The 24,092-nt window shown below is 43.7% G+C and overlaps 1 protein-coding gene across 6 annotated transcripts in view; it reads right to left on the minus strand.

Moving 5' to 3' along the window:
- SZT2 (SZT2 subunit of KICSTOR complex) overlaps positions 1–24,092 on the minus strand; it is a 283,208-nt gene that overhangs the window by 21,546 nt on the left and 237,570 nt on the right. For 5 of the 6 annotated variants that reach the window (XM_078772210.1, XM_078772202.1, XM_078772206.1 and 2 more), the window contains 9 exons: positions 19,056–19,135; positions 18,179–18,283; positions 17,771–17,958; positions 16,580–16,751; positions 15,916–15,984; positions 14,074–14,127; positions 13,641–13,854; positions 4,671–4,821; positions 4,457–4,579 (listed from right to left, as the gene is read on the minus strand). In XM_078772210.1, the coding sequence (XP_078628336.1) occupies positions 4,457–4,579; positions 4,671–4,821; positions 13,641–13,854; positions 14,074–14,127; positions 15,916–15,984; positions 16,580–16,751; positions 17,771–17,958; positions 18,179–18,283; positions 19,056–19,135 (1,156 nt within the window). The remainder of the gene's footprint in view (positions 1–4,456; positions 4,580–4,670; positions 4,822–13,640; positions 13,855–14,073; positions 14,128–15,915; positions 15,985–16,579; positions 16,752–17,770; positions 17,959–18,178; positions 18,284–19,055; positions 19,136–24,092) is intronic. The other variant, XR_013622459.1, reaches the window with a different exon arrangement.

Genomic DNA, 24,092 nt, shown 5'->3' on the forward strand with positions numbered 1-24,092 from the left:
CTGTGCAATTTGTGGGATATTCTACCATTCACACTGTGCAATTTGTGGGATATTCTACCATTCACACTGCGCAATTTGTGGGATATTCTACCATTCACACTGTGCAATTTGTGGGATGTTCTACCATTCACACTGTGCAATTTGTGGGATATTCTACCATTCACACTGTGCAATTTGTGGGATATTCTACCATTCACACTGTGCAACTTGTGGGATATTCTACCATTCACACTGTGCAATTTGTGGGATGTTCTACCATTCACACTGTGCAATTTGTGGGATATTCTACCATTCACACTGTGCAATTTGTGGGATATTCTACCATTCACAATGTGCAATTTGTGGGATATTCTACCATTCACACTGTGCAATTTGTGGGATATTCCACCATTCACACTGTGCAATTTGTGGGATATTCTACCATTCACACTGTGCAATTTGTGGGATATTCTACCATTCACACTGTGCAATTTGTGGGATATTCTACCATTCACACTGTGCAACTTGTGGGATATTTTACCATTCACACTGTGCAATTTGTGGGATGTTCTACCATTCACACTGTGCAATTTGTGGGATATTCTACCATTCACACTGTGAAATTTGTGGGATATTCTACCATTCACACTGTGAACAATTTGTGGGATGTTCTACCATTCACACTGTGCAATTTGTGGGATATTCTACCATTCACACTGTGCAATTTGTGGGATATTCTACCATTCACACTGTGAAATTTGTGGGATATTCTACCATTCACACTGTGCAATTTGTGGGATATTCTACCATTCACACTGTGCAATTTGTGGGATATTCTACCATTCACACTGTGAACAGCTTTGTGGGATATTCTACCATTCACACTGTGAACAATTTGTGGGATATTCTACCATTCACACTGTGCAATTTGTGGGATATTCTACCATTCACACTGTGAACAATTTGTGGGATATTCTACCATTCACACTGTGCAATTTGTGGGATATTCTACCATTCACACTGTGCAATTTGTGGGATATTCTACCATTCACACTGTGCAATTTGTGGGATATTCTACCATTCAGACTGTGAACAGCTTTGTGGGATATTCTACCATTCACACTGTGAACAGCTTTGTGGGATGTCTGACCATTCACACTGTGAACAATTTGTGGGATATTCTACCATTCACAATGTGCAATTTGTGGGATATTCTACCATTCACACTGTGAACAGCTTTGTGGGATATTCTACCATTCACACTGTGAACAATTTGTGGGATATTCTCCCATTCACACTGTGCAATTTGTGGGATATTCTACCATTCACACTGTGAACAGCTTTGTGGGATATTCTACCATTCACACTGTGCAATTTGTGGGATATTCCACCATTCACACTGTGAACAGCTTTGTGGGATATTCTACCATTCACACTGTGCAATTTGTGGGATATTCTACCATTCACACTGTGCAATTTGTGGGATATTCTACCATTCACACTGTGCAATTTGTGGGATATTCTACCATTCACACTGTGCAATTTGTGGGATATTCTACCATTCACACTGTGCAATTTGTGGGATATTCCACCATTCACACTGTGAACAATTTGTGGGATATTCTACTATTCACACTGTGCAATTTGTGGGATATTCTACCATTTACACTGTGAACAATTTGTGGGATATTCTACCATTCACACTGTGAACAGCTTTGTGGGATATTCTACCATTCACACTGTGAACAGCTTTGTGGGATATCCCACCATTCACACTGTGAACAATTTGTGGGATATTCTCCCATTCACACTGTGCAATTTGTGGGATATTCTCCCATTCACACTGTGAACAATTTGTGGGATATTCTCCCATTCACACTGTGCAATTTGTGGGATATTCTCCCATTCACACTGTGAACAGCTTTGTGGGATATTCTCCCATTCACACTGTGAACAGCTTTGTGGGATATTCTACCATTTACACTGTGAACAGCTTTGTGGGATATTCTCCCATTCACACTGTGCAATTTGTGGGATATTCTACCATTCACACTGTGAACAGCTTTGTGGGATATTCTCCCATTCACACTGTGAACAGCTTTGTGGGATATTCTACCATTTACACTGTGAACAGCTTTGTGGGATATTCTCCCATTCACACTGTGCAATTTGTGGGATATTCTCCCATTCACACTGTGAACAGCTTTGTGGGATATTCTACCATTCACACTGTGAACAACTTTGTGGGATATTCTACCATTCACACTGTGAACAATTTGTGGGATATTCTACCATTAACACTGTGAACAATTTGTGGGATATTCTCCCATTCACACTGTGAACAACTTTGTGGGATATTCTCCCATTCACACTGTGAACAACTTTGTGGGATATTCTCCCATTCACACTGTGAACAGCTTTGTGGGATATTCTACCATTCACACTGTGAACAACTTTGTGGGATATTCTACCATTCACACTGTGAACAATTTGTGGGATATTCTACCATTCACACTGTGAACAATTTGTGGGATATTCTACCATTCACACTGTGAACAATTTGTGGGATATTCTACCATTCACACTGTGAACAGCTTTGTGGGATATTCTCCCATTCACACTGTGAACAATTTGTGGGATATTCTCCCATTCACACTGTGAACAATTTGTGGGATATTCTACCATTCACACTGTGAACAATTTGTGGGATATTCTACCATTCACACTGTGAACAATTTGTGGGATATTCTACCATTCACACTGTGAACAGCTTTGTGGGATATTCTCCCATTCACACTGTGAACAATTTGTGGGATATTCTCCCATTCACACTGTGAACAGCTTTGTGGGATATTCTCCCATTCACACTGTGAACAATTTGTGGGATATTCTCCCATTCACACTGTGAACAATTTGTGGGATATTCTACCATTCACACTGTGAACAGCTTTGTGGGATATTCTCCCATTCACACTGTGAACAATTTGTGGGATGTTCTCCCATTCACACTGTGAACAGCTTTGTGGGATATTCTACCATTCACACTGTGAACAGCTTTGTGGGATGTCTGACCATTCACACTGTGAACAATTTGTGGGATATTCTCCCATTCACACTGTGAACAATTTGTGGGATATTCTACCATTCACACTGTGAACAATTTGTGGGATGTCTGACCATTCACACTGTGAACAATTTGTGGGATATTCTCCCATTCACACTGTGAACAATTTGTGGGATATTCTCCCATTCACGCTGTGAATAGCTTTGTAGGATATTCTCCCATTCACACTGTGAACCTGGAACAATTTGTGGGATATTCTCCCATTCACACTGTGAACAGCTTTGTGGGATGTCCCACCATTCACACTGTGAACAATTTGTGGGATATCCCACCATTCACACTGTGAACAATTTGTGGGATGTCCCACCATTCACACTGTGGACAACTTTGTGGGATATTGCACCATTCACACTGTGAACACCTTCGCAGGATATCCCACCTTTCACACTGCGAACATTGCTTCACAGGATATCCCACCAGCTGCATAACATGTGAGATATCCCACCAACTCAACTCCCACGAGTTACTGTACGGAATGAAAGCACTCCACCCCATCTATTAGTGCAATTAATTGTTCCCCTTTCCCCACTGAAACAATGCCCCAACATTCGTGGATTTTCCTCCACATTCGTGGGATTTTCCTCCACATTTGTGGGATTTTCCTCCACATTCGTGGGATTTTCCTGAACATTCATGGGATTTTCCATGAATCAGGAACTGCCGGGAACCTATCCCCCCTATTTCCATTGAAACAATGCCCCCACATTTGCGGTTCCGGCATTTGTTGCATTTTTCAGGAATGTATCCCCCGCGAATGTCAGGGCCTGACTGTTTATACTTATACCAAGTTTGGTCAAAATCCCATCACTGGTTCACTAGTTATCTCAGTAACAGAATTTTTACCTGACGGGATGTCTGAGCATTAACTTATTGACCCCATAATCGAAACTGTTTACCTTTACATCATTATAATACTTGTACCAAGTTTGACTTTGGTCACTTCAGGCATTCATAGGTTATCGCGGTAACATTGGGGAGCAGAGAGAGTTGGCTGAGGACAGAGGGAAGTAGAGGAGTATTATGGACAAGGCAAGGCAGAAGCTTGGTACCGTTGGACCACACCAGTTATAAAGGGAAGAGGGAGGAGGAGAAGAAGAACATATTATATATATATATATATATATATATATATATATATATATATATATATATAAATAAATAACTTTTACACACACACAATGGCTACTTTGAGACCTGGGAGGGTTCCGTTTCACCTTCTCAAACGCACATATGGAGATAATAACCAATGAGAGAGCAAAAACTGGTCCCAGTGATCTAAAGGTTCAAGCTACGAAATAATTACAAAAAGGTGCAGAGAACATGAAACAAATAAGAAGATATGTATGAGAGTACCGAAGATGATGTTCCTCTCCTTGAGGTTGTTCATCAGTGAGCAAGGCCTTGTGGCAGATAATCAGTGAAACATCAAAGTCATCATGGTGCCGCATTCCACTAACATCTTTGTACGAGCCAGTCCTGGAATGCCACAGACAAATAAACTCAGCAATTACGTCATTATACACGAACAAGAGAGAAGGCATGAGAGGTGTGAAAACATGATGCTCACCTTGAAGACAAAGAAACAAGTGCATAGTTCTGGCCAGGCCCAGCTGTGCCACCAATTCTGAATGGCTTAAGCCCATAGGCCTGTGCATGTTCAATGATGTAAGTAAACAGTTGATGAGCAGGTGTTGCACCTGATGAGAGGGTGAGCTCACCTGGAATGAGAGGTAACGAAAAGGCACAATATATTTAAGCATATTTTACAGCTTGCGTTTTGCATGAATCAGTGGATACGTCCACACACACGTGTACACACACACACACACACATACACACGTGTACACACACACACACACACACACACACACACACACACACACACACACACACACACACACACACACACACACACACACACACACACACACACAAACAGTTTCTGTTGTGTCCCATGACCTTCCTCAGACAAATATTACAGAGATGACGGCTTGTCATGGTCAAGTTATATGAAATTCACAACTCATTTCCAGCCACATGCCATTAGAAGGGACTTTTTGGAATGTTAGGAAAATGCCAGTACATCATCAACATTGTTTGTCTGCTCTTTCTTGGATGGCAATTGCCATGTTCTAGTGCTACATGGATGTGTATGCATGAGCAGTTGTGTGAATAGTTGCCTGCTCACACACTTTCAGGGAGCACTGCATTGCTTCACCTTCATTACCTCACGCACGCGAAGCGGAAAAGCAGGGGTTAAGCAATTGGTTCACTTTTTCTGTTTGTCTGTCCACGGACGTCAGTTTATGAGCGAGGAACAACTTAGATTGAATGTTACATTTTGAAAACTGTGGAACACGAATCGGAACATGAATCAGAACTCGAATCTACAGTTTAGCATTATGTTGCCACGGAATTTGGCAAATTATACGAATGCTCGTCCTGATCGCACATGCACAGAGGGGAGTAAGATTTTTAAGCGGTGAAATCACTTCAATATTTGGCTATGTTCTTCCTTCCATCCGTCCGTCCATCTGTCAAAAATGAAGAAGAATCTTTCTAACCCACAGTGTTTGATTCTGAAGAGTTCTAAAATATAATTCTAGTGGGTTCTAAAGGGTAATTCTAGTAGGTTCTAAACGGTTTAAAATATAATTCTAAGGGGTTTCGTTTGGTTCTAGGCTTTGCCTATTTCATATTAAAAATGGCAAACTGAACCGCTTCCTTCAGAAACAGGTGCAATTTTCTTTCATCTGTCTGCCTGTGTTGGAGCCAAACAAAATTGAAAATCATTCCAAACAGTAAACTTACTGTTTTTAGGGCTGTCATAAAGGACACAAACAAAAGGTACAAATAACTAATTTAACGTTAAGGTGGTGTAAAAAACAGTGCATCAATGCCAGTGAACTTCTGAAATTGTTTTTCTACAATGTTTAAAATCGTCATTTTATTTCAATTGAATTATATACTTGAACACTGCAGAACACAAATTGCTTTCTTTGCAGAATTTCCCAAAATCTCCAGTTTTGCAGTACTTCGACACAATATTACACCATTTTACATAATCTCGCCGAATCAAATTTTCCCTTCATTCTCTCAGTGTTGGGAAATATTGAGATTCATAGAAATTCATTCATTCATAGAAAACCCTGGTGTTGGGCGAGCGGCTAGGGTGCCGGCTTAGGATCCTAGGATCCTGGGTTCGAATCCCGGTCAATCGCTGAATTAACGCCAGGGGGGTTGACTCAGCCTGTCATCCTTCCGAGGTCGGCTAATTGAGTACCAGTTCACTGGTAATTCCCTGTTTGTCGTTAAAAGGCGGCAAAAAGGGTTGGCGTCAGGAAGGGCATCCGGCCGTAAAACATTGCTTCAAAAAGGGACCGAAAAACAACAACAACCACGGTTCCCGAAAAAGGCCAACCCCCGCTTTGCGGGGAAAAATGGCCTCCAAAGGTGGTTTTTAAAATTTATTTATAGAAATTGCGGCTCGTAGGAAATATAGATCATGCTCGGAAACACAATAAGCAAGTTTCAAAAGACCCTTCCCATTTCCTTCTTTGTCAAGACTGTGTGGGGGAAGGTGTTCTATTAACTCTCTAGTTCCTCATGGGTTCCCTGGGTGGTACAAGTTATAAATTGTGTTGGAATGATGGTCATGTAATTTGTGGGCAGCAGACAGAGATCTGCAATCTGGTGGTGAAAGAAGGCCGCATTCCAGTGGATTGGGAACTGCGTACCCTCATCCCTCTATACAAGGGGAAAGGTGACCCTCTGGACTGTGGCCCGTATCGAGCGATAAAGTTATTGGAGAATGGAATGAAGGTATTGGAAAGGGTGTTGGAGAGGAGGATAAGAAAGAAAGTGAAGATTGACGAAATGCAGTTTGGATTTATTCCAGGAAGAGGAACGACAGACGTGCTTTTTATTGTGAGGCAGTTGCAGGAGAAGTACATGGAGAAGAGGAGGAAGTTGTTTCTTGATCTGGAGAAAGCATTTGATAGGGTTCCACGTGAAGTAGTGACATGAGCATTGAGGAAGTTAGCAGTGGAGGAATGGTTGATCAGAGTAGTGATGGCAATGTACAAAAGAGTGCGCACAGCTGTAAAGACGAAGGACGGGAACAGTGGTGAGTTTGAAGTGAAGGTGGGCGTGCATCAGGGGTCAGTACTAAGTCCACTACTATTTGTAGCTGTGATGGAGGTGCTGGCTCGGAACGTAAAGGAGGGTTTACCGTGGGAGTTGTTGTATGCAGATGATCTGGTGTTGATTGCAGAAAGTATGGATGGACTGAAGGAGAAGATGAACAAGTGGAAGGAATGTATGGAGGCAAAAGGTCTGAAGGTGAATATCGGAAAAACAAAGGTGATGGCAAGTGGTAAAGCATGTGGTGAGGTGGAAAGAACTGGGAAGTGGCCGTGTGCTGTGTGCAGGAAGGGTGTCGGAGTGAATTCCATTCAATGTACAATGTGCGCTAAGTGGGTTCATCAAAAATGTAGTGGTTTGAAAGGGTCATTAACCAGTGTGGCAGCTACATTCAAGTGTAAGGTGTGCACAGAGGGAGCTGCAGATGGAGGAAATGTTGATTTGGATCTTGGAGACAGCATGAAGATGGAAGGTGTGAAGACATTTTGTAACCTAGGAGACATGCTGAATGGAGAAGGTGGATCAGACTCGGCAACGGTTGCTAGAGTGAGATGTGCATGGAAGAAGTTTCGGGTACTGAGTGGCGTGCTGACGAGGAGTGGAGTGTCGTTGAAGCTGAAGGGAAAGGTGCATGCTGCATGTGAGAAGTGTTATGATTTATGGGAGCGAGACATGGGTAATGAACGTAGAGCAGCAACGAAGGCTGGGAAGGGTGGAAATGCGAATGGTTCGGTGGATGTGCGGAGTATCGTTAGGAGAGAGGAAGACAAATGATGAATTGCAAAAGATAATGGGAATAGAGCCTGTGATGGATGCTGTGAAGAGAAACAGGTTGAGATGGTTTGGTCATGTGTTGAGGAAGGATGAAAGTGACTGGTTGAGAAGAGTGATGGAAATGGGGGTTATGGGGGAAGGAAGTAGAGGATGGGGAAGACCGAGAAAGACTTGGCTGAAGATGGTCGAAGAAGAAATGCGGACAAGGGGGTTAACAAGGGGAGATGCAGAAAATAGGACAAAATGGAGAAGATTGTCATGGGGACCGCAAGGCTAACCCCCACTCTTGCAGGGAAAATGGCCTTAAAATGCATGTTGTTTGTTGTTGTAGATTGTGGAAGTGTAACTCAGCGTAACTTATTAATTGGCACTGGTAACTTATTAATTAACCTGGTAACAAAGCAGATATATTTTATATGCAAACTCTGTGAAAGACGAGTTTGTAAATGAGTCAGGAATGCGCCCGAACATGATAATCTTTTGTCCACCTGGTCACAGCCCCTGGCTGAAGCACCCCCCTATCGTTTGGTAAACGGAACTCACAACAGGAGGGGAGCGAGCTGATACCAGGACTTGGTACATGCATGACCTCGGGGCACCAGCGGAGAGGGGATTAAAATCCAGTTTGTCCATATAACGGGAGCAAACGTGGAAGTCGGGAGTACTTGCTGCGAGGAGCTCTGACGAACGGGAGTGTCGGAGGAACATCAGCCGAACGAGAAGGACCATGGAAAAGAGTTAATCTCAGCCATTGAATAATGCGGTATTATTTGGTAAATGGAATGAAGTGAATAATAAACCAGACCTTTTGTAAACCTGTGTCCGGTCATTGGAGTCCTGTGAGTCCACAGCTTCAAATTCTTCTACAAGATGAAAGGCTACTTTCAGTGAAAGGCATGAGGTAGCCTGTGAAGCAAACTACTTATCTGCAGAGTACAAACCATTAATAGAGGTAGTGAAAACAGAATGGTGCAAAGCAAACAAAATGGTCTAGCTTTCCAGCACACCAACTAAACGCCATCTAAGGAACTCCTAAAGGAGAAGCGGGAAGCAATGTGATACTCTTCCGGAAGTATGCGAGCAAGAAAATTTTCACACAACCAGTTATGTACACCCATATAATACCAGAGGGCTGGCAGGACAGCTTCGACCTAAGAGGATTGCACACTTGCCTTTTTTTTTTTGTTTTTTTGTATACTGAATCGAGGCTCGTGAAAGAGCTAACATTAACTTCACAAACAAATCGACCAGACAAACAAAATACACAAAAAGAGGGAGCGGAAGACAAGATGGGGAGAAAAGGGGAAGCACACACACACAACATCCGAGAGCAGGGAGATGTGTGGAAGGGAGAGGGCCCGCGGGGAGGAGGCATGGGAAGGGGGGGGGGGGGGAGGGAGAAGTATAAAGCACAAGGACACCAAGGACTTCCAGGACAGAAGTTGGTATTTCAAAAAGTGGAATTGGGGTGAAATTAGCAGGGGTAGAAAAGATCAAGGTTTTGGATGGGGGAAGATAAGAGATGGTGGTGAACAGCTGTTTTAAAGACTTGGAGGGTGGAGTGGGATTGAAGAGAGTGAGGGAGTTTGTTCCAGAGGCGGGAGAAAATAGGAATGAAGGAGTGAAGGTGAGCAGAGAGTCTTGATTTTGGCAGTTTAACCAAAAGAGGGTTGCAGGCAGATCTTGTGCGACCTGAAGGAATATTTGCGGGACAGAGCCCAGAGAGAGCTGGGGGGGCAAGGCCAGAGAGGAGTCGGTAGAAGACGGAAAGACCACCAACCTGCCTGCGGTGAGTGAGTGAGAGGCCCTTGGAGTTAGCTTCATCGCGGGAGATTCCAATGATTCTGAATGCTTTGGTTTCAACAGCGTGAAGGCGAGCTAGGTGTGAGGCAGGAGCACCAGCCCAGAGGGGAGAGCAATATTCCATTGAGCTGCGGATGAAAGCCTTGTATGTGGTGAGGAGCTCAGGTGTGCCAAGGAAGGACTTCGCACGACGGAGGATGCCCAGTCGGCGACTGGCTTTGGAGGCCAGATTTGAAATGTGGTTTTTCCAGGAAAGATCATGGCAGATAGTGAGACACAAAAGCTTGAGTGACAGAACTTCTTGGAGAGGATTATTCAGAAAGTGGATGGGAGGGTTTTCCAGTCGGTCTTTTCGGAGAGACATCGTAAGAGTGTGAGATTTGTCAGGATTGAAAGACATGTTCCACTTGTTTGCCCAGTCTGTGATTTTGTCAAGGTCTGCAGAGAGTGAGGAGGCTGCAGACTGCCGATCTGAGGGATGAAAAATGGAGCGACAGAGAGTAGAGTCATCAGCAAAGAGATAGAGAGGATTTTCAAGAGAGTCAGAGAGATCATTGATGAAGACCAGAAAAAGCACAGGGCCCAGAACACTGCCTTGGGGAACTCCAGCCTGAACAGGAAGAGGAGATGAGAGAAACCCATTCAGGGCCACACGTTGACTACGACTAGAGAGGAAGTCCGCCAGCCATGCATGGAGATTTCCATGGATACCAAAAGAGGAGAGTTTGGTGAGCAGAGCGGGGTGCCAGACCGTATCGAAGGCACGTGATATGTCAAGGGAGACTGCTCTAATTTCCTGTTTGGCATTGAGGACCTCCATCCATTGTTGAGAAAGCAGAAGCAGCATGTCCAGAGTGGAGTGTCCAGGTCTGAAACCAAATTGATGATCAGAGATCAAGCCATTGGAGAAGAGGAAAGATTTCATATCTGAAGCAATGATGGATTCCATGACTTTGCTGATAATTGGGAGAAGGCTGATTGGTCTGTAGTTGCTGGGATCTGTTTTTGCACCTTTTTGTGCAAAGCGGTGATGTTGGCAGATTTCCAAGCAGATGGAAGATGACCTTGAGCAAAAGAGAGGGTGAAGAGAACAGAGAGAGGGAGTGAAAGAGCGGAAGAACATGATTTTAGGACCCGTGGGCTGATGCCGTCAGGTCCAGTTGCAGAATCAGAGTCGAGGGTTGACAGAAACTTTTCCACCTTGTCAGGAGGAAAGGACACAGAGTCCAGGAGCAGCTGGGTACGACTGGGTACGGTGGGTACAGAGAGGGATGGGTTTGGGACACAAGATTTAGAGGCAAACACAGAGTTGAGGCATTCAGCTTTTTCACGTGCGGAGTCAGCCGTGTGGCCATTTAAGGTGAGAGAGGGGATGGAGGGGGAACAAACACCAGAAACAGATTTCACCAGACGCCACCAGGATTTGGAAGAGGGAGACAGATAAGAGAGTTCGGTCCTGAGGACGGAGAGATATTGTTTCCTGGCTCTCCTGAGGGTGGACTCCTGGCTCTCTCCTACACTGTCACACTGGCGTTTCACATGCAGGGCATTGCATCAACGTGTTCGCTGTCCATGCAAATGTCGCTATGCCGGAGTCTGCCAGCACTGGTTGTTGATGTTGGTTAGCGTTAAAGATCCCGCAGTGTCTCTCGTGAAGAGCAGGCGAGTTATATCCAGCAATCTGAACAAATAATAAATTCCTGCCCAAACTCTCTCGCCAACTCGCACTTGGCAAGTGTGGTGTGTATGACAATTAGTTGAGGGAGGCCTTCGCCCAGCAGTTAACTTGAAACAGGGTGATGATGATGATTGTTAAATAACAGAACATGCCAAATGCGGTCTAAAAACAATCAGACCAAAGATGATGATGGCATAGCATTATTCTCACACTCGAAAATTATATGCATGGCTACTTAGCCAGATATGAGTTATAAAACAGTGGTCATGTGCTCGAGCTGCAGCATATAGGCCTGAGGAAATGTATGCATCACAAATGCAACGTCCCCTGAGGCTAAGTCATCTCTTTCCTGTTTCCTTCAAAATCGATAGAGTAGCACTTGGTATTTATTCCTTGATGCCATTATTAGCTCCCGTTGGACTTGGTCTGAAACGAGGGCGTATGGATTGGGTCTCCTCCACCTGTCCGTCCGTGCGTGCGTGTGTCCACAACCATATCATGACCATGCATGGTCCTATTTTGTTCAAACTTGGCATAAGCACAATGCATGATGGCATATGTATATGTATACGTGCACCTACACTTTATTTTGCATTCTGATCAAAGGTGGCCGACTACAAGACTGGCGGCCATTTTAGTTGTAAAAAAACCAATATTGAAAACGTCCTCAACCATTTCTCGGAAATGCATTTACCGATCTTGTTCAAACCTGGTACACAGATAATGAATGATGGATTACATATACACGTCGTTTTCTCTCAAGATCATATCCAAGATGGCCGACTGGTGGCCTTACTTAAACGTGTCCCCAACCATTTCTCGGCCATGCATAGACCGATTTTGTTCAAACTTAGCACAAAGACAATACATGAGAGTATACATATGCAGAAGATTTTGTATTGTAATCTGACCAAATATGGCCGACTGATTGCCTTCAAATCCGTACAGCACAATTGCTAAAACCATGGGGGCTATGACATTTTATGTCTTTTTCTCCTGGTTTCTTCTGAAAGATGGATAATTCCAACCACTTTAACCTACAAGAGAATTCATAGAACACGTTATGCACGCAGTGTTGAAGTAGATACTTCAAAATAAAATAAAATAAATATTGTAATGGACGTATAAAAAAATTAATTCCGGAAGTTTTCCACCGTCTTACCGCCGTTGATGCAGTGGCTATTCCACCACCTTATCTAACAAGTTACATTAGTTATTCGTGCCTGTTGTTTGTGTCCTTTATGACATCCTTAAAAACAGTAAATTTTCTGTTTGGAATGATTTTCAATTTTGTTTGCTAGGCAGGCAGACGTTGTAAAAAAAAAAAAAAAAAAAAAATCTCACTCCTCTATTGCGCATGTGCAGTTGGGATGAATTCAGATAGTGGCGGAGGTGGGACAAATATATTTTATGCCATGACAAATAACCCTAACCATCCCCCCTCCCCCTGTCTGCAGCCGGGGTCAGTAAACCACTTGCAAACAACTTGCACTGTGGCTCATGTACAGGAGATAATCATAAGTCATCTCTCAGAGGGGGTGAAGGGGTTATTTGTGCCCATGATCTGACCGTGGGTACGACGACCAACATTTATACCAAATTTTGTGGCGATAGGCCCAGCCCTGTTTTTTATGATTTTCAGATATAAACACACACACACACACACACAAAGAGAATTGCCTTATTTAATATAGTAGGTGTGGGTGCTGGGTTGTACCAATGCTGGGGGTGCATCTGTGCCACCCCAACCCCACACCAATCCCTCCCCCTTCCAAATTTCGGGTTTTCATTCGAGAGCTTCATTCTGTATCCATCTTATCCACCCCAGGCATCCTCTCCTGTCCCACATTCCTCTCCACACTCATCGTTTGTCCACCTCCCTCTTTATTGGCCTTCGACTCTGCTGTTGGTGTTTCCCTCTACCTCTGCTGTTTCTTTTGTCATGCTGCATCCTGATCTGATCAGTTGTCTAGTGTACTAGTACTATCTTCCACGAGCCTCGACTATGTATACAACTGTATATATATGTATACAACTGTATATATATGTATACAACTGTATATATATATATATATATATATATATATATATATATATATATATATATATATATATATATATATATATACACAAACATACCCTGGTGCACGTGATTGCGAGCATGAGCAGGAGCTCTCCGATGGTGAGCAGAAAGCAAGGTAAGGAAGGCAGGAAGAGAGTAAGCTGGTGGAAAGGTGAGCTGGCGACCAAGTAAATACTGCTGCAAAGCACGAAGATGGAAGTCATAGCTGAAGGAACGCAGATGGAAAAGTGAACGCACTTTGGCACACTCCTCAACCAGAGGCAACCAAACCTGGGGAGAGAACATTTGAAGGTAAGGGAAGGTAAATAAGGAGATGTGTACAAATGGAATGATGCTTTGGATTCACGTCAGGATTTTATTTTATTTTTAATATCCTCTATTAGTTCTTCCAATTTTGGAGGCAAATCTTTATCTTGTTGGCACAAGTCTGCTTGTTGGCATTAAAGGGATGCAACTTGCAAAAGAACAAGTAAGGCCAACAAAACTTACCGATTCGCTTTTTGAGCAGTCATCTGCAATGGGCTTTGATTGCCCAACGCCACCCTGTAAGAAAATCACCAATAGTCAGTTTTCTGTACCATTACCTGCTTCATTCCTTTGCTCCAATTACACGTTAAAAACCTTATTTATGCTTCACAGTATGAGTAACATCTTACTAATTTTCCATCATAAACATGTCAATTGATCCTGAGAATATTTTTGACAACATTGATGTAAAAATAGGGGCAATGCCCCCAGGGCTCACCTGGTAGAACCAGGGAATCACTGGTATGCGTGGATAACCCACAAAATACATCATGCAACAGAGAATAAAGTAAATACCTATTTTGGGGGACAAACACCTGATTTTATTTCATGAAATGAACAAACTTTGGTATATAATGGGTGATGAAGGTTGTGGTCAAGTTGAATCAAAATAGTGTGTGAAGTTTTGGAGAAGTTCCGAGTGTTTACATACATCCTGCTTGCCAGACTCACTGACTGCTGACTGCCTGACTGATACCGCGCGATTGTAATACCTCCCCAGAACAATTTCTGTTCCAGGTGAGCTGAAATCTTATCGATAAAGGTCAGTTTATGTCTGTGCTAGCCCCACCCATTATACAGGCTATGCCCTCCTCCTCCACCCCAGTGCTACAAGTACCGCACATTAGCCAGGCGCTGCCATTTTGTTCCCTTTGCATAGCTCTGATGTCCCATAGGTCTCTGGTGTACATTTGAAGTATCTTATGTCATTAATAAATAAAGTGAGTGGGTGTATGTGAGCATATTTGGAGAGACGAGTGTTTCCTGAGAAGAATAAGGTGACGTGTTTGTGGGGTCTCAGGTTTTGATTTTATTAATGTTTAAATTTCCCCATGCTTTGAGGCCTAACAAAGCTAAACCCCTTTGGGTTATCCCACAATTTAGTCTTATTATATCATTTTTTGTGATATAATTTTTTACTGTGACTGACATCGTTTCAGACTCGACTAAAACAAATCCCAATAATATCGGACAAAATTAGATGCTTTTACACAAAAATGCATTTCAAATAACTAAATAGATGTGTGCCTTTCAAACTGGGGGATTGCTTACTCGTAAGTTCTATTCTATATGATGTGTGTTTGCATTTTTAGAGGTACCTCGAGGTTTTCTGAGTGAAATTGGGAGAACTCTGGGGAAAAATGAATAGGTCCCTACTACTGCTTCGTGAGATGCACATGTACTATATAGGTCTGATAGGACCTCTTTTAAAGCTCTTCCCGGCCACAGGTAAAGGAAAGGTGGAGGGGGATATGAGGGGGGGGGGCAGGGGTGGGTGGGCAAGGGAAGGGGGAGAGTGGAGGGAGGCAGAGTGTAGGGGGGGGGGGGGGGAGGTGGGGAGGGGAGGGAGGGAGATGGTGTAGAGGTGACAGAGGGTATTGCTGGGTCTTTTTTTTACAAAGCGTCTCTCTCACATTTTACATGGCGTGGAATGTCCATTGGCGGTGACATAGTTTAAGATTTCTGTTTCTGGAGGGAAGGAGTGAGAGAGTGAGAGAGTGAGAGCGTGAGAGAGTGAGAGAGTGAGAGAGTGAGAGAGTGAGAGAGTGAGAGAGTGAGAGAGTGAGAGAGTGAGAGAGAGAGAGAGAGAGAGAGAGAGAGAGAGAGAGAGAGAGAGAGAGAGAGAGAGAGAGAGACAGAGAGAGAGAGAGAGAGAGAGAGAGACAGAGACAGAGACAGACAGAGACAGAGACAGACAGAGACAGAGACAGAGAGATAGAGAGAGAGAGTATCTCTCTCCCTCTCTCTCTCTCTCTCCAAAAAATGTTCCACCACTCCCATCAACCATCAAGCAATGCAACTAACCTGAGATAAGCTGCTCTCGTTCAGGCCGCAACACGCCATGACATACAACTTCACACAGAAATAGCAGCCCTGCAGAGACACCACATCTTAGTCAATCCACAACTCCTCTCAAGTTTGTGGTGGAGAAAAATGCAAGTGCAAACAACAGAAATATCTTGCACACACCTATAATCTCAATTTGATAATAATAAGCATCAAAAAACAAACAAACAATTTTTTTAGTCGAAGCAGCGATGATAAATAGACAAGAGCCAACTTTTGCTAGAGATACCGACGGTGCAAAGTGTGAGCTCACACCAAGGTGACAGACAGCCTGTTTCATGATGACATCACATGGATAATGCTGGATTTCAAATTGATTAGTTTTTATTGAGCATTTCGTTTTGCAAAGAGATTTCAAAAATTAAGGATAAAAAAATTAGGGTCAGGAGGAAAATGGAAACTTGCTTCTTTTGGTTTTAACTATGCAGTGGCAAGCTTTCAATTTTTTTTAACAAGCCTCATTTATTTACACTTTAAAAAGTCCTCAATGAAATAGTCATTACATTTGTTAAATAAATTCGAAGTCGGTGTGACAAGACAGTGAATACCAGAACAAATTTTCTTTGTACAATTCCTTGAACTGAAGATTGAACGGCTAACCCTGAAAGGTTCTCTGCATTACCTGGAACTCCAGCTCAACAAGCACCAGTCCAGCTGGCAAAGCCTTCTGTAAATGGAACACTTGATCACTTGAACCCCCTGTTCTTCCTGCCTCTTCTGTCTTTTGCCGCCCACTTCTACTCTTCGTCTCAGTTTGGTATGGCGTGTACAGACGCGTCCGGCTTACGGAATACCTTTAAGAAGAAAGAGACACAACACACAACAACAGGCATTTTAAGGCCATTTTCCCTGCTGGAGCGGGGTTTAGCCTTGCGGTCCCCATGACAATCTTTCCATTTTGCCCTATTTTCTGCATCTCTCCTTGTTAACCCCCTTGCCCGCATTTCTTCTTCCACCACCTTTAGCCAAGTCTTTCTCAGTCTTCCCCATCCTCTACTTCCTTCTACATTCATTTCCATCACTCTTCTCAACCAGTCACTTTCATCCTTCCTCAACACATGACCAAACCATCTCAAACGGTTTCTCTTCACAGCATCAATCACAGGCTCTATTCCCATCATCTTTCGCAATTCATCATTTGTCTTCCTCTCAACGATACTCCGCACATCCACCGAACCATTCGCATTTCCACCCTTCGTTGCTGCTCTACGTTCATTACCCATGTCTCGCTCCCATAAATCATAACACTTCTGACACATGCAGCATACACCTTTCCCTTTAGCTTCAACGACACTCCTCTCCTCGTCAGCACGCCACTCAGTTCCCAAAACTTCTTCCATGCACATCTCACTCAAGCAACCGTTGATCTCAACCGTTTTTAAGAAGAAAGAGAGAGAGAGAGAGAAATCATTATCTATGAATGGGACAAAAGAGAGGTGGTCCCTGATCCTGTTAAATTGTTCATTGGCCAATAATAATATAATACGAGTTCCCTTACAAGGAACTTCAATGCAGGAGGAAGCCATAGGTCCATCAAAACCTACGTTATTATTACCAACATATGGTGTTTGTTCGTATTGAATTCCATTTAAATGTGGAGCATCAAGCAATGAAGCAGCATGTACCAATGTACCATATTCAAGTCTTTGGTATGAACCATTGACCTCCCATACTCAGAGTGGACGGTCCAACCTTTACATCACCAAGTCTGGTGAGCCCAGTCTGGAGGTCCCAATTACTGATACCAGGCCAAAAGTATAAGCCCCTCTTCCACATTTTAACTCTGACTGTCCTGTGTATAAGGGGCATGCACCTGCGTGTAGGTGTATGCGGCTGTAGTTGAATGAGGATAAATCCGTGGCTTTGGAGGAACTGCAAGAATTGTTGCATGAATGCCGTACAGAGCTCCTGTACCCAGGCATCAGCCCGTGGTCGCAGTGCAGCAACTTTTCCAGCAGCATTTTCTGCTTGACCTTGGCTTGATTCAGTTGACCAATGTCTCTTTTGGACAGTGAAAAAGATCGACAAGAAAAGGAAAGATGCAAAACGGATGAGTGCACAAGTGGTATTCAATAAAGGATTCCTACATTTATCCACAGACATGGAAAACAACAGCAGATTGAAACTTGAAACAAATCTCCAAACCAGACCTAAAACCAAACCATTTCAGATGAAAACTCAGCCCAAGACCCTGTTTTGTTATTTTAAAACCAAAACCTACTGAACGTGTAGCTGTCCCAGATGCCCATGATGGATCAAATAATAGGGGTGTTGCTCGATAATGGAACAATCTTGCTGAAAGCTTCATGAGTTCCAACTCTGACACCTGCGATGATATGGAGAAACACTCAACCTCCCAGTTTATTTCAGAAAAAAACTTTGATTCATACAATAGTTTGAGAAATGTTTGACTTATATGCACTCTTGGAATCGTTGGACGGAAAGAGTTGACTGGTGGCTGCACTCAGTTAAAGACACCACGGTGTCCTACTCCAAGAGTAGGCGAGCTATCGCCAGCACCCTGGCAAAATTCTGAATTTCTGCTTTAAACTAAAGGGTCACTATATCAGCGGCAAAGCTGCGCCCCAAGCAAATGACGCTACCCACAGCCATGTTCTGCATACAAAAGAAGTAGAGCTCATTTTACAGGCTGAGTATTCTATGAACCAAATATCTTTCTTCTTTTGTGAAAATGACACCAAAGATGATGTAATTGTTTTTTTTTCTGCTTATATGATAAAGTTTCTTGACAAAATATCATTGTGTTGCAAAGGTATACTTCCGAGTTCTTGAACTCTGAATTAGCTCAGAAGGGATGGATTTTAAAAAGGGCATCCTTAACCAGTTTTCCTATTTACATAACTCCAACCAAACACACATGCCTTCTTCTACATGGGTAAGCAGGAAATGCATTACGTGGTGGCTTGGTGGTGGTAGCACAGTAGATATTGTGTCGGTCATAAAAGCAGCAAAAAATTTTGGGGAATAAAATCCACATTGGAATTTTTATTTGCCTCCATTAATTAAAGTGGAAAATGATATTAATAATTGTCGTACTGAAAAATTTAGGTTACAGGGAGAAAAGTGTCAGCACTTACCGTGATTGGCATATTGCTGTGAGCTGATCGCTGCTGCCAGGTCACCAAGAGGTTCGCAGTCTTTAAGTGAATCTCCATTTCTAGAAAACCGTACACATGCCCTCAATGGATTTATCCATCAAGGGTAGCTTCCGCAGAGCAGATTAAGGATGGCAAGCTTTGTTTGCACAACTTCCGTTTTCATAACCAATCACTTTTCTACTCAAATTCAAACTTTTCAACTCGGCTGCATATAATTAGCACAGATATCACACGCCCCATGTTTGTACAAATATGGCGGCTTGGCGCACCAAATTGGGAGTCAAAGAAAAAGGGTGCTGGACCATAGGAAGGTGCATTGCCAAGTGCATTAAGCATTGAGCTCCATCCCATTGCCAACAAAATAGTAGCTGCAACATCCCAGGTCCGATCAAGGAGTATAAATGCGCTGACAGAACCAGGGAGATACACGAGAGGGGTCACAGACCGAGGACGAAAAGCCTGTGTTGATATGAAGGCGATATAATGTAAGCAAGCGTTACGCCTAGGTCCCCCGTCGGTGAAGTGATGTGAGTTGACAAAGTGGAAGACGCAAGGCGGCCATCTTGGATTCTGACGTGGCGACCCAATTTTCAATAGCGTTCTTCCTTATGCATAGATACACCCACACACCAGATTAGAAGTTAGCAGTTCGTTTATTTTTCAAGATATTTTGCTCACAAGGTTCTTTTTTTCTTCTTTTTTTTGTATACTGAATCGAGGCTCGTGAAAGAGCTGACATTTACTTCACAAACAAATCAACCAGACAAACAAAATATATAAAAAGAGGGAGCGGAAGACAAGAGAAGGGGAAGCACACAAACACTTGGGAGCACACAACATTTAAGAGCAGGGAGATGTGTGAGAGGGAGAGGGCTTGGGGGGAGGAGGCGTGGGAAGGGGGGGGGGGGGTGGGAGAAGTATAAAACACAAGGACACCAAGGACTTCCAGGACAGAAGTTGGTATTTCAAAAAAGTGGAATTGGGGTGAAATTAGCGGGGATAGAAAAGATCAAGGTTTTGGATGGGGGAAGAGAAGAGATGGTGGTGAACAGCTGTTTTAAAGACCTGGAGGGTGGAGTGGGATTGAAGAGAGTGAGGGAGTTTGTTCCAGAGGCGGGAGAAAAGAGGAATGAAGGAGTGAAGGTGAGCAGAGAGTCTTGATTTTGGCAGTTTAACCATAAGAGGGTTGCAGGCAGATCTTGTGCGACCTGTAGGAATATTTGCGGGACAGAGCCCAGAGAGAGCTGGGGGGTGGGGGGGGGGGGCAAGGCCAGAGAGGAGTCGGTAGAAGACGGAAAGACCACCAACCTGCCTGCGGTGAGTGAGTGAGAGGCCCTTGGAGTTAGCTTCATCGCGGGAGATTCCAATGATTCTGAATGCTTTGGTTTCAACAGCGTGAAGACGAGCTAGGTGTGAGGCAGGAGCACCAGCCCAGAGGGGAGAGCAGTATTCCATTGAGCTGCGGATGAAAGCCTTGTATGTGGTGAGGAGCTCAGGTGTCCAAGGAAGGACTTCGCATGACGGAGGATGCCCAGTCGGCGACTGGCTTTGGAGGCCAGATTTGAAATGTGGTTTTCCCAGGAAAGATCATGGCAGATAGTGAGACCCAAAAGCTTGAGTGACAGAACTTCTTGGCGAGGATTTTTCAGAAAGTGGATGGGAGGGTTGTCCAGTCGGTCTTTTCGGAGAGACATCGTAAGAGTGTGGGATTTGTCAGGATTGAAAGACATGTTCCACTTGTTTGCCCAGTCTGTGATTTTGTCCAGGTCTGCAGAGAGTGAGGAGGCTGCAGACTGCCGATCTGAGGGATGAAGAATGTAGCGACAGAGAGTAGAGTCATCAGCAAAGAGATAGAGAGGATTTTCAAGAGAGTCAGAGAGATCATTGATGAAGACCAGAAAAAGCACAGGGCCCAGAACACTGCCTTGGGGAACTCCAGCCTGAACAGGAAGAGGAGATGAGAGAAACCCATTCAGGGCCACACGTTGACTACGACTAGAGAGGAAGTCCGCCAGCCATGCGTGGAGATTTCCATGGATATCAACAGAGGAGAGTTTGGTGAGCAGAGTGGGGTGCCAGACCGTATCGAAGGCACGTGATATGTCAAGGGAGACAGCTCTAATTTCCTGTTTGGCATTGAGGACCTCCATCCATCAGAAATATATATGGTGGTGGCCATCTTGGATTTTGACGTGGCGACCCAATTTTCAATAGGGTTCTTCCTTTTGCCTAGATACACCCACACACCAGATTAGAAGTTGGTACTCGCTTATTTTTCAAGATATTTCACTCACAAGGTTCAGACATATATATGGTGGCGGCCATCTTGGATTTTGACTTGGCGACCAAATTTTCAATAGCGGTCTTCCTTATGCCTAGATACACCCACACACCAGATTAGAAGTTGCTACTTCGCTTATTTTTCAAGATATTCCGCTCACAAGGTTCAGACATACATGGCGTCAGACATACATGGCGGCGGCCATATTGGATTTTGACGTGGGATGCACCCGCACACCAAATTAGAATTCGGTCCTTCGCTTACGCACGCACGCACGTACGCACGCACGCACGTACGCACGCACGCACGCACGTACGCACGCACGGACGCACACACGGACGGAGGGGAAAACCATCGTCCCCCTTTCGCTCCGCGGTGCGTCGGGGGACAATAACTAGAACGGCACTCGGTAGAGCACCTACCTCCGCCAGGTTGAACAGTTTGTTTTGTATCCTACTGATAGACCGGATCTGGCTTCGGACCTGAACCAAAATCTAATTGGCTTGTTCTTGTCACCTAATCAATTCATCCAACCACTTTAGTCATAAATCATCCATAACGTTTTTGGGCTATAATTTAGTCACATGGACAACTTCTCTGCCAAATTTCGTCTGAATCCATCCACAACTTTTTGAGATATCTTGTTCACAGACAAACAAACAAACAGACAGACAAACAGGGTTGAAAACATAACCTCCATCCACCTTCGGTGACGGAGGTAAAAATAAAATTAGAGAGTTCATAGAACACCTTTCCGCACGCAGTCTTGAGAAAAAAAAGGCCATGAGAAAGGTTTTTATACTCTTGCTTTGGCATTTCTGAGCACAATCTATATTTCCGACGAGCTGGGATTTTTTCTGAATCTCAAATATTCCCAACGCTGAGAGTGTGAGTGGTAAATTTAATTGGTCAAGATGGCATAAAATGGCAAAATATTTTGTCCCAGTCCTGCTCAACCGGAGATTTTTGAAGTGCCAACAAGGCGATTTATGTTCTACATTGTTCACGTATATAATTCAATGAAATAAAATAATGATTTTAAAAGCTTTAGAAAAAAAACAAAAAGCAAACATTTTTTAGAAGTTTACCGCCATCGATGCACCATCTTATACACCACTTTACTTAGTTATTCATGCGTGTTGTTTGTGTCCTTTATGACGTCCCTAAAAACAGTGAATTTCCAGTTTGGATTGATTTTCAATTTTGTTTGACTGTCAGGCAGGCACACAGACTAAAATAACTATCTCATTCCTCTTTGAGCATGTGAGATCAGGACGAGATGCCATGCAATTTGTCAAATTCAGAGACAAATTACTGCTAAACTGCAGGTTCCTGTTCCGATTCATGTTCCGCTTTGTGTTCTACAGCATTCGAAATATAACATTCATTGGAAATTAAGTAGTTCCTCAATCATAAACTGACGTCTGTAGACACAGATACACAAAGTCAACCAATTGCTTAACCCTGCCTTTCGCTTTGTGCACACGGGTAAAAGTTTACATTATATATGGCTTTGTGACTGGTAGAGTCTTGTCTGTTGTATGTATTCCTTACCATACCCCAACATTCCCCTTCCTTCTTCCCATTTCTACCCTATCTTCCTTCACTCCCATTTTCCTCTTTCTACCTCTTCCTCACCTCACCTCTCCCTCCCAGCTTTCCAGGGCCCCCGATTCAACAATATAGATAGCACAGGCATGATAGCCCAAGTAGCCTCCTCCTGTGTCTGTGTTTCTTTGTTGGGAAAAATATATATACTTAAATAATAAAACGATTAGCCATTGGCCATGAAGCCATCCCGATTGGGATGTTGAATTAATTCTGGGGGAGTTATCCTGTCCTTAATTCTAGGGAAGTTACCCCGTCCTTAATTCTGGGGGAGGTATCCCATATGGAATTGTAGGGGTTATCCTGTCGGTAATTCTTAGTTATCCCGTCCGTAATTCTGTGTGAGTTATGACATCTGTAATTCTGCGTGAGTTATCCTGTCCATAATTTTGGAGGGGAGTTAACCCATCCGTAATTTTTTTTTGGGGTGGGGGGTGGGGGATACAACAACACAACAACAACTTGCATTTTAAGGCCATTTTCCCTGCGAGAGCAGGGGTTAGCCTTGCGGTCCCCATGAAACCAAAAGGTTAGCCTTCTCCATCTTGCCCTATTTTCTGCATCTCTCCTTGTTAACCCCCTTGCCTGCATTTCTTCTTCGACCATCTTTAGCCAAGTCTTTCTCGGTCTTCCCCGTCCTCTACTTCCTTCTACATTAATTTCCATCACTATTCTCAACCAGTCACTTTCATCCTTCCTCAACACATGACCAAACCATCTCAACCTGTTCCTCTTCACAGCATCAATCACAGGCTCTATTCCCATCATTTTTCACAATTCATCATTTGTCTTCCTCTCTCTCAACGATACTCCGCACATCCATCGAACCATTCGCATTTCCACCCTTTCCAACCTTCGTTGCTGCTCTACGTTCATTACCCATGTCTCGCTCCCATAAATCATAACACTTCTCACACATGCAGCATACACCTTTCCCTTCAGCTTCAACGACACTCCCCTCCTCATCAGCACGCCACTCAGTTCCCGAAACTTCTTCCATGCACATCTTACTCTAGCAACCGTTGCCGAGTCTGATCCACCTTCTCCATTCAGCATGTCTCCGAGGTAGAAAAATGTTTTCACACCTTCCAGCTTCACGCCGTCTCCAAGATCCAACTCAACATTTC

Source organism: Myxine glutinosa, chromosome 1 (assembly GCF_964187855.1).
Source record: "Myxine glutinosa chromosome 1, kmMyxGlut1.1, whole genome shotgun sequence".
Classification (NCBI taxonomy): domain Eukaryota; kingdom Metazoa; phylum Chordata; class Myxini; order Myxiniformes; family Myxinidae; genus Myxine; species Myxine glutinosa.